Genomic DNA, 12,217 nt, shown 5'->3' with positions numbered 1-12,217 from the left:
TAGCATAGAAGCTAAAGCGTTTCTCATAGTGCTTCAGTTATAGAGGTCTGATGATGGAAGGGTTGATCCTTGTACCTTCAAGGAAGAAATGTAGATAGTCGAGGGCTGACAATGGAAACTTCATGGAGTATACAACTAGACTTGTGTATATACAAATTAATTGAAAAAATTCGTGGTGAAATAAAGACTAGATAGAAAGCAACTTGTTTTCTGGAATTAAGCTGAAAAAATAGAAGCTTTGGCATGAATATGCCAGCACAGAATTATTCTATGTTTTATTAATTAATCTGTACCCTCATATCCTCAAGAAAGACACAAGGGTCAGAGTGCAGTTTTTACGTCATGAAAAATGCTTAGGAATAAAGATTAGCAAAAGCCTGCAGGAAGCCTTTGGGACAGGAAAATGTCTTTTGTTCTTAATTACTTTTCCCTGGCTCTTCCAGAAAACTAGCTTCTTACTGTGGCAGCTTAGCATCTCACCTGTAGATTAATATTGGCTCTAAGATAGACTCATATGCTTGATATGTACCGTGTGTGTGGCCTTGTGTTCCTTCCTGCATAACCCGAAATTTTCTTCATCATGCAGTTGACTGGAACATACCACTCACTCCAGAAGTCTGAAGGAGACGCACTGGCCAAGCCGGGCTATTTTTCATTTGTTTGCAATTTTTTCCTCAACTTTTTTCAGCTGCACTAATTCTTGACCAGCCAAAGAAACTCTCAAGGGGATACTCGGAGAGAGGGAGGCAGAGACAGCTTGAGAAATTCTCACATATGTAAAACAAATGCCTTCCATTGAGGTTTTTAAAACAGTCCCTCTAAACTTTAACATGTGTGAGACTAAGTTTGCTCAAATAATCACAGGCTTGCACTAGCAGGCTCCAATCAGTGCACACCAGACACAGAGGCCCATTATCACGAGAGTCCTGGGTTTGTTTTTTTTTTAGGTGGTTTTTAGTTTGTCTTCAAATATTGCCTCTTGTGACCATGGTGTAGTGGTGAGCATAGCTGCCTCCTCCAACTTCTTAACACATTACGTCTAGAACTTTCCTATTCTTTACTTCTACTTTGGAAAAAAGAGATATTATCACATAGTTGACTAGCTCATTTAGGGAAGACACGAGGAACTCTGTCCAAGTTTCCTCCAGGAATATTGTTGTCACATTTGTGGTTTGCTTCTAGAAATTTGGAATGTGAGTTGATGTACCTTTTTCACTGTTCCTCCAGCGTTTTTTTTTTTTTTTTAAGGGACAGGTAAATACAGTATACTAACGCATATATATGGAATTTAGAAAGATGGTAACAATAACTCTGTATACGAGACAGCAAAAGAGACACTGATGTATAGAACAGTCTTATGGACTCTGTGGGAGAGGGAGAGGGTGGGAAGATTTGGGAGAATGGCATTGAAACATGTAAAATATCATGTAGGAAACGAGTTGCCAGTCCAGGTTCGATGCACGATGCTGGATGCTTGGGGCTGGTGCACTGGACGGCCCAGAGGGATGGTATGGGGAGGGAGGAGGGAGGAGGGTTCGGGATGGGGAACACATGTATACCTGTGGCGGATTCATTTTGATATTTGGCAAAACTAATACAATTATGTAAAGTTTAAAAATAAAATAAAATTAGAAAAAAAAAATAATAAAGGGACAGGTAATTTAAGAGGGGGTTGGCTATATCAGAGCACTTTATTTTTGTTGTTTTTTGTTTGCTACATAGGAAAGTCCATCAGCTTGATAATGGAGGAGAACAATGACTCCATGGAGAACTCCCCGCAAGGCCCAGGGAGGAACAATGCTGTGAAGTGTGGGTGGCTGAGGAAGCAAGGAGGCTTTGTCAAGACTTGGCATACCCGTTGGTTTGTGCTCAAGGGTGATCAGCTCTATTACTTCAAAGATGAAGATGAAACCAAGCCCTTGGTAAGTAGGAAAAAATAAAAAGCACTGTAGTGCTTAGTAGCCTAAGAAGTGGTGGGGTTTGCTAGAAACTTGGAGACTGACGTCAACTCAATCTCCCTGGTCTCCTTCAGTTCACTGGCATCTTTCACACTTTTACTCATTGTTTACTTTGGTTCAGGAGGATAAACTTGCTAATTGAGGCCAAGAGACAAATTTATACTTGTTGAATATTAATTTTGACTTTTACTAAGCTGGACCAAAATATCTGAGTTCCAGAGATCTCATAAATAAATTAATAAGAATATCTTGGAGAAGTACTCAAAAAAATAAAAAGAATATTTCATATTGGTATCATGACAGTTATAGGGCGTTTCCATACTTGTTACTGATTTCATCATAGCAAACCAGTAGGGGACATGGGGGTTATCGTATGAAAATATTAATGGACCTCTGTTAGAAGACATATATATATTGTAGCCAAAGCATCTTTCCTTTTCTCAGAAGCAAGTTGAAAGATTTGAAGGAAAACTGTAAGTGGAACTTTAATTTATGAGACACTGTCAATAACTGTTCTCTGGGGGCTTCTCTCTGCTTTAACTCATATAAAATATGGATGTAGTGCTAAACCCAGACAGTGTTGATACATCCAACCAGCATACACAATATAATCCCCCGGGGATAGTTTCTGTGTTTCTTTGTGGTTTCTTAATGGTCTTTTAGTTGCTTGTTTACTTCTCATTTCCTCAGCCACAGATCTCTGGGTTGCAATTAGGAAAAATTCTCCATCCTTCCCTGTAGCTACAACAAGCTTTCTTAGCTGTGATCATTGCTTATCAATTGATGAAAGAAGATGGGAATGGAGGCATTCCCTCTGTGTTTTTCCTCCATCTACATCTGTAAAATACATAACTAAGAGAAAAAATGTTTTAGAGTAGTTTACATAAACATCCCTAACGGTATGTTCTTGGGGCTATTTTCCTTGTATTAAAATTTGAGAACTTAATTAGGAAGTTGGATCAAGGCTCTGCTTTAGTATTTTAAATTCCTCAGACATAATTTAACAAACTTCTCATTAGTCTAACTGAATTATTAATACATAAAAGTAGCAATGAAATTACATTCTCCACTCATTTTTTGAAATTTCTATTTTTTAGCATACCTTTACCAAGGCCAAGCATTTGACTAAGAATTGGTATATATATGTTATGAAATGCTTAAAATAATCCTTCGAGGTAGGATTAGCCTCATGTATGAAGAAATCAATGCTTAGGTATAAAGCATATTACCCAGAGTTAGATTGTGGTGCCATGTTTGCCTCTAGTTAAGTCCAAGTTCATATGCTTTCATTCAAAGATCTCATAAATAAGTTAATAAGATTATCCCGTATTTATGTCATGACAGCTATAAGGCATTTCCATAAGGACAGGGAAGTCTGGCATGCTGCAGTCCATGCAGTCACAAAGAGTTGGACATGATTGAGCAACTGAGCAACAGCAATGACATTCATTTCATTATAGCAAAACAGTGGGGAATGTGGGAGTTATTATTACAAATGAAGAAACTGTGGCTGAGATAAGCACCATCATATAGAGATCAGAGGCAAAGGAGTCTTGTTTGTTATCTTATACTCTAGAGTTCTTTTCTCATTGTACCTTGTTTTATACTATGTAATACAGTAAGGTATTATCTTGAACATAAAGTTATTTTTACCAAACTCAGGTTAATGTGAAAAAAAGTAGAACATGGGGCATTCATTATGGAAACTTTGATATGGAGGACCATGTTGAATACAGAAGGAGATGGATGAGTAACATTCAATATTTTATTCGATGGACTTCTGTTCTGGCATACTTTGGATGGGCTGGGTTGTTAACCAGAATGAGTACAAATTAAATCATTAATTAGGTCTCATCTAGAATCTAAACAAAGGATTAGGGGAGCAAACAGAGGTTTTAGGACCTGAGTGACTGGAGAACTGAAACAGACTAAACAATCATTCTGACTCTTTGGTGAGTTCAACGTACCTTCTAGTAATGAAGATTGGCTACAATAGATCAAGATTGAGCTTAATGTTTCTAAAATTTGAGAACCTGCAGATGTCAGAGAATATGTATATGAACCCCTTAAACTGTTCAAAGAGGATATTATCAAATTGCCTTGGTTATTGTCCTCTGTGGGGTTTCTCAGAAGATCGACAGAATCACAGTATTCTGTGCAATGTAGTTATTTTGATAAAAAGTTGGAAATTTAAATAAATGCAAAAACTTCTGATCAATTCAAATGAAATTTGAATTGAAGTGAAAATTAATTTAATTCATAGTATTTCTAAGATAAGCAGTATTTTGCTATTAGTATGTTACTAGTATTTGTAGACATAATATGTGAAACTAACAAAATAGAGTTATATTGATAAGAAAATGCTAATTCTTATACAAACGAAACATAGATTACCATTATTTCTCCACAAAAAAGTTTTCATATTTTTTCTTCCTAATTATTATTTGTTAAAGATTTGCTGTTAACAAAGTAAGATAATTTGGGGTGAATAACTTTGAATTATTATTTATTTTTGGACAATCTTTCATGTATGCACCAGGAATTTTGACATTGTACCTTTAAATTTTAATATTTTGCACAAATGTTTAGACATGTACACACAGAATCAGATGAAAACAGCAGTGTCTATGTCAGAGGACAGTTTGTAATTTGAAAGGACTGTGTATTTGTCCATGAATGGATTCATTCCTTACTTTAAAGTGAATTTTTAAAATGAGAAATAGATGCCTGCCTGACACATTGTAAGTGCAAGGCACATTTTCGGATGAGTTGGTGAGTCAATAAATGATATCTATAGCCAAGCAGGGTTGGGCCAGGACCAGGTGCTGTAACATGGACTATTCTCAGCTTCATATATCAAAATCATAACCTCTTTTTCAAACAGTGTGGTTTAAATCACATTAAAAAAATGCTGTAGTGACATATCATAGAATAACTCTAAAAAATTCAATAAGTAGCAATTGAAAGCCTTGGGAAAATGTTAAAACAGGGAAAAATGTTATAAAACTCCTCACTTCATAGATAAAGGATGCATGTGTGTTTGTGTGTATGTGTGTATGTGTGTGTGTGTGTGTGAGAGAGAGTGTATGTACCAGCCAAGAGATATTGTTGGTGAGTAGCAAATAACAAACTGAAAATCAAATTTCCTTGCTCCTGGTCCAATGTTCCTTCAACTTAGCCTTTTGCCTGCTCACAAATCCTCAGCTTTCTTTAGATTTGTTTTCAGTCAGAAGGACTATTTTCAATATGGGCACCTTCAAGCCTAAGAATGCCCTTGGCCTTCGTATTTTTTTGCTGAGGGCTATTTCAATAATACTGGAGGAAACATCACTAATGAAATGAAAAAATTTACTCTTCTGAGCATTCCTAACCAGCTGAAAATTTTCAATAAACTTAATCTGAATTGGTTTTCCTCTTTCTTAATAGTATTTCTAAAGTGAAAGTATTAAATCCTTGAAGTATGTGTCCCTCCTATCCTAGAAAAAGCCTATCAATTTATTTTAGTGAAACTTCCTCTGAGTTTCTCAACTCAATAAAGAGTCAAGCTCCATCATTATCCTTGTTATTAAAACTACACATCTGTTGGGGAAACATGTAAATAGAATTATAATTGTGACAGACTAACATGTAAGCGTGAAGTACTCAGAAAGCACAGATATAATTAGTGCCAGGGAGGGAGTGATGACTGGCTAGAGGAGTCAAGGAGGCTGTGCAAAGCAGGAAGTGACCCTTACCTAGGATGTTGAAGATTGGTGGGAATTTTCCAGGTGCCTGAACTGGAAAGAGGAATTCAGAGCAGAAGAAAGACTTGGAGTTATAGAATAGGTATCTAATTCTTACGGAAATTCATTTTCTGAGTGCTAGAGGCTGGAAGTCCAAGATCGAGATGCTTCCAGTGCTGGTTTCTGGTGAAGCCTGTCTTCTTGGCTTGTAGAAAACTACTTTCTCTCTGTCTTCACATGGCCTTTGCTTTGTGCACTGGAGAGTGAGAAAGCTCAGGTGTCCTCTTCCAAGGACACGAGTCCTCTCAGATTAGCCCCATCATTATGGCATCATTTACCTTGATTAACTCCTTGTGAAAGTGACCATACAGATGGAAGGAAAACTTAATTGAGAAAAGTATATTCATTAACATAGGTTTTCAACATATTCGGTGTTATGGATTGAATTGTCCCCCTCCATAATTCACATTAAAGTCCTAGCCACATGGAGGATTAGGACTTTAATGGGAATGGTGGCAGGTGCAGGGGCGGGCACAATTCAATCCATAACACCTAATACGTTGAGAACCTATGTTAATGAATATACTTTTCTCAATTAAGTTTTCCTTCCATCTGTACAATTTTCATGTCTACTAGAACCTAGTATATCTGATTTAGTACCTTATAGACTTAATTACTTAAACTTAACATTGATGTACCGTGTTCTTATTCAGGTTGCACCTTGCTTCCTAAATATTCCACAATCTGGGCAAGTCTGGGAACTTAGAAAGTCTCTAAACTGACCCTTGTATTTTCTTCTTGAGCAAAAGGCAAAAGCCCCTCTAGGTTCTCCTTTCTCTGGTGACAATATCTTTTTGTAAATGAGACTTTCCAGCCTGTAGCCAGAATTCCCCTGGGGTTCTACCTCAAAGTGTAAGTGTTTTATATTTAAAATACATCAAGCTAAAATATTTAGTATTCTATAGTTTTAAAAATGAAATTTTAGTTCATCTTAGCCCAAACTCACTCCAGAAACTCCACTGTTTGCAATTATCATGGAAACAGATTTTATTTAGAACAGATTTAAAAAATAAAGTTGATTTTGTTGTTTCTGAAAAAACCAACAGAATAGTGATGTATGTAGCCGATGTTTGAATATACACCAATGTATCCATAATTTCGGTTACTCATAGGCCACTGCTGTAAGCATTTTATAATTCTGTATTTTTTAAAATACTTGTTTAATACTTTTTCTATTTTTAATCTTTAAAATAAAGTCCTGTTTATACATAGAAAAAAGTTTAAAATTATACTGTACATAAGAATTTATTTAAAAAGAAATCTTTCATCTACCTTATGTACCCCTAGGAGTTCTGGATAGCTATGAAAAACGTTTTAAAATATATTTTAAACTAAGCTTGTGACAATATCTGTATGGCTATTTTTCATTAATAATCATGAAAAATGACTGTGGCCTTATAGATATTATAACAGAGGGGATGAAGCTGATACATAGATAAAAAGTGATTATTATAGTTATCTTAAAAACAAAGCAGTTATATAGATTTTGTTAAATGAATCTAGTGATAAATTCCTAGTGCTTTTGGGGAACAATTTGCTTTACTTCTATCCTGAAGTATATTATTACTTAGATAACTGCCGAGTCTCAAGTTTCGCCATACTATTGAATATCTCTGATATACCTTGGGTACTAGAACTTGACACACCCTGGAAAGCATTGATTTTGAGAAGCCAACCTGGGACTCCTGATAAAACGACTGAAATCCAAACAGGCACTAACCCAATTAATCTAGCCTAGGCTTCCTACAGCAGATATTGATCCAGTTGTGTGGGAAGGTTTTTTTCTGGACCTGATGAAGATGACACTGTATTAGATCACAATGGATTTTCTTACCTTAAAGAACAAAGTGATTTTAAGTGAATTATAACCTGAATCCTGACTTCTAAATGTGCAAGAATTGATTACTGATTTAAGAGTAAACTCTAATTTTATATATCTAATGAAACGTGAGTTAATGAAATCTAGAAATCTCTAAGGTAATTGGTGTTCTCTGTTAAAGTATATGACCCAGAAGCAGCCAAAGTGCTGATTATGTGTGTAAAATAATGCTGGAAACACACATAACTGACTTTCTGTATGTGTGTGTGTGTGTGTGTGTGTTAGTCACTCAGTCATGTCTGACTCTTTGCGACCCCATGGACTGTAGCCCACCAGGCTCCTCTGTCCATAGAATTGTCCAGGCAAGATCTTCCTGACCCAGGGATTGAACCCACATCTCTTATGTCTCCTACATTGGCAGGCGAGTTTTTTACCACCTGAGCTACCAGGGAAGCCCAACTGACTTTCAGTGTAGCATCTAAGTCTCTTGGCATCTTAAAAGACACATAAGAAGGATTTGTGTGTCATCATAAATTTTTAGGAACTCTTACCTCTTTCCTAGAAATCATATCAAGGTAGTGTTATTAATAGTGAATGTTTTATTCTGCTATTGGTTGAATAATTTTTTATTGCTTATAGAAGTCATCTAGGCATGGCATTTTATATCAGTGTGGTTAAAAAAATAGGCTTTTGAGTCACTTAATTTGGGTTGAATCTTGATTCGTCTACCAAATAACTATGATATATTAGACTGAATAAGCTGGTTTTAAACTTCAATCCACTAATCTGTACAATGGGAAAAGATTAGTACCTACCTATAACATTGTTAAGAGGTTTATGTGAGATAATTTATGTAAAGAATTTTAGAAAGCAGTAGCATATAGTAAATATAAAATAAATGTTAGCTATTTTTATAACATTAATTTGACAAAAAAGAATTTATTTCTTGAGATGGTCATACTCATCATTCTTTCACTTGGTTTTTTTCAACATATATTTATAGATTTCTAATGTTCCTGCAGTTATTATGCTAGACTCTAGAAACAAAAGATGATATAACTGTTACTATAAAAAGATAGACCTCCCCAAACAAATGAACAAGGATTTAAAATGAAGTTTCTTTCTTTCTCAGGTGAAAGTCCAAAGTGATTCTCAGTAAGTGAGGAGGTCTGCTTCAAATAACTGTTTAGAAACTTAAGCTTCTGGTGATTTTGCAATTTTAACTTTTGGCTTTGAAACTTATCATAGGATCATTTCCTTTCCAGTAATCTAGAAAGAGTATAAAATAGACTACTGCATAGAAGGCTTAGATAGACCATTCGGTGTGCAGGTGCCTCTTATCACTTCTATTCATATTCCAGTAGTTGGGACTGAGTCACATGATCATGCCTAACTGCACAGGAGGCTGGGCATGTACCCGCTTTATCCTGGATCAGAGGAGAACATGGGTATGGAAAAAGAGCTAGCTGACACTGCCACAGATGATCAATTAATACTAAAAAATATCCATAAAGATGGTATTCAGTTCCAGTGGCTGTTATAGTCAATTGCAGTTACTGTACAATGTAATGAGTATTTAAATAAAGAAAGTATAGAGAATACTTAGGAAGCAACAGAAAGGGGGCATCTATAACCACTTCAAGGTTCAGGGAGAGTTTTTCTAAAGAAGATATATTTAACCTCAGAAGTGAAGGAGAACATAACATTATTATAAGCGATTTGGTTGATATATGTGGCAGAATTAAAGGTGTAGGTCATGGCCCTTTGGTAGATCGTTGACGATTTGATAACCATAATAATGGTTAAGTATTTCAGCACCTTAGAAAGGAGACAAGCAGGGATAAGAGATGAATTTGGAGATGTAAACACAGACAAGTCTGTTACAAGTCCAGTAAGCAGTACTAGAGATTGTTTATTTTATTCTGAGACCTTACATTTCCCCTTGATTTTATGTGCATATTTTTCTTGGTTTATTGGATTTAGAGCCAAACAGTGAAAATAGGGCTTATTCTATGTGCATCTCACTGTTAAGGAATCAAAATTTTCACCTCTCCAAAAAGGCCTCCTGCAATAGTTTTGAAATTCTATCTGTTTGTATTGTTTATTATTTTGTGTAGTGCAATAATTTGCAGAAAAATTATTGAAAAGCAACTATGCCACAAACACTTGGCCTTCTGTAATCCATTATTCAGAGAAGGCGATGGCACCCCACTCCAGCACTCTTGCCTGGAAAATCCCATGGATGGAGGAGCCTGGTAGGCTGCAGTCCATGGCATCATGAAGAGTCGGACATGACTGAGCGACTTCACTTTCACTTTTCACTTTTGTGCATTGGAGAAGGAAATGGCAACCCACTCCAGTGTTCTTGCCTGGAGAATCCCAGGGACGGGGGAGCCTGGTGGGCTGCCGTCTATGGGGTTCACACAGAGTCAGACACGACTGAAGCGACTTAGAAGCAGCAGCAGCAGCATCCGTTATTCAAGTCACTTTTGACTATAAGAGGAAGAGCAGAGAAAATCTGTTGCTGCTGGAAAGGATACTTGGGGTGAAAGAGCAGCAAAGAATGTCTTGGATGAAGGGAAACTGATGGATGGTCATGGTGGGCAGAGGGATAATTGTGAGAGAAAATTTCATCCTCATACTGTCCTCTAGAATTGACTTTGTCCAGTGTAGGCATTTCTCTGGAAAGTGGTTGAGCCCAATTGTTTTGTATAAAGTTTCTTGGGTCAGACTGCCTGTGTTCAGCCTTGATTATATCACTAGCGATGGGCTTGTGGTAAGTTGCTTACTGTTTACTTGGATAAGTTGCTGCTGCTGGGGCTAAGTTGCTTCAGTCGTGTCCGACTCTGTGCGACCCCATAGACGGTAGCCCACCAGGCTCCCCCGTCCCTGGGATTCTCCAGGCAAGAACACTGGAGTGGGTTGCCATTTCCTTCTCCGATGCATGAAAGTGAAAAGTGAAAGTGAAGTCGCTCAGTTGTGTCCAACTCTAGAGACCCCACGGACTTCAGCCTACCAGGCTCCTCTATCCATGGGATTTTCCAGGCAAAAGTACTGGAGTGGGGTGCCATTGCCTTCTCCGTTGGATAAGTTTCACATCTGTAAACTATGAGTAATAATAATACCTGTCTCATAAGTAGTTGTTAGCATACATGAAATGATGTTTCTAGAATACTTATACAGTACCTGGCCACATATTAATCTCTCAGTCTGTGTGTGTGTGTAATCAATCGCTCAGTCGTGTCCAACTCTGTGACCCCATGGACTGTAGCCCACCAAACTCCTCTGTCCATGGAATTTTCTAGGCAAGAATGCTGGAGCGGGTTGCCATTTCCTTCTCCAGAGGATCCTCCTGACCCAGGATCAGACCCATGTCTCCTATGTTTCCTGCATTGGCAGATGGATTCTTACCACTGTGCTACCAACTGCTGTTGTTCCTGCCACCACTGGCACAGTCAACATTATCATCGCCGTCATTTTCATCGTCTTTTACCATCAGAATACTCTGACGCAGCAGTTTAGAAATCAATATCTGTAATAAGCACCTTATTTATTGTATAACAAAATGGAAATGGTAGATGATCAGCCCTTGTAAGTAATGCTAACATAGGAGCAGAAAATAACTTGTTTTCCCTTGTGATCTATGCTGCCAATACACTGAATTTAAACGGATTCTCAAAAAAAAAAAAAAAACTAATGCTAAATTCTGTAGTATGTCTTTTCTCTTTGTTTAAATTACTTTTGGGACCCCTTCAGAGCTTACCAAATGATTTTGATGACAGCTGAGGAGGCTTTAAGGATTCTCTTTGCAAAACTGGACCAACCCAGAGGGAGGCAGCCCTAACTTTCTCGTCTCACTCACAGCACTTATTCCGGAATAACAATTTGGAGAGAGAACTACTGGAGTTGAATCCCTTGAGTTCTGCTTCTAACATGTACTTACTGACTGCAGGCTTTTGTGTTTGTGATGGAATTCAATAAGTGGAACCATCAGCATAAACTTAGGGTTATTTCTATAACCCCAACTAGTGGAGAAAAGAATTTAGGGAAAAAATGAATGGTTGGAAATGTAATTTGAATGTTTATATTTTTAGTGTTGAGAGTAATGTATTTTAAAGGGTTACTTTTTCTCCCCCCGGTATATAAAGTATTCCATAGATATTTTCTATTTATTTTCTTTTAGATTTCTATTGAGCACTCAATCTTTCTGTCCCTTCTTCTTTAGATTTATTCTGCATAAATTCAGATGGTCTCTATTTTCCAATGTTATTTCCATATGTTTATTTATTCAGTGACTATCAATTGTAAATTATGATTTATGAAATATTTTGTATCAATTTTTGTGTAAAAAGGAAGCAATCCTGGTTGCTTGAATTATTATTCTTGCCTTCTGAATTTTGGTTTCCTTTAGCATAATATTCTCGAGGTTAATCCATGTTGTATCTGTATTAGCACTTCATTTACTTATATGGCCTAATAATAGTCCATTGTAATGATATACCACATTTTATATATATATATATATATATATATATATATATATCCATTCTTCAGCTGACAAACATTTGGATTGTTTCCCACTCTGGGGCATTTATGAATAACACTGCCGTGAGCATGTATAAGGTTTTGTGTAGCCATACATTTTCATTTCTCTTGCT

General features: G+C 36.7%; 1 protein-coding gene across 4 annotated transcripts in view; it reads left to right on the top strand.

The window, feature by feature from the left end:
• The window catches only part of ARHGAP24 (Rho GTPase activating protein 24), a 614,546-nt gene that overhangs the window by 154,292 nt on the left and 448,037 nt on the right, over positions 1-12,217 (top strand). For 3 of the 4 annotated variants that reach the window (XM_086404970.1, XM_086404972.1, XM_086404971.1), the window contains one exon: positions 1,723-1,922. In XM_086404970.1, the coding sequence (XP_086261096.1) occupies positions 1,723-1,922 (200 nt within the window). Of the gene's footprint in view, positions 1-1,722; positions 1,923-10,864; positions 11,005-12,217 lie in introns of those variants that run through there. The other variant, XR_015165203.1, reaches the window with a different exon arrangement.

This window comes from Bos grunniens, chromosome 6 (genome assembly GCF_055505025.1).
Source record: "Bos grunniens cultivar Pamir isolate PY7600 chromosome 6, Bosgru_T2T1.0, whole genome shotgun sequence".
In the NCBI taxonomy this organism is placed as follows: Eukaryota; Metazoa; Chordata; class Mammalia; order Artiodactyla; family Bovidae; genus Bos; species Bos grunniens.
Note: the sequence above shows the minus strand (reverse complement) of the source record. Positions and strands in the feature narration are given on the sequence as shown.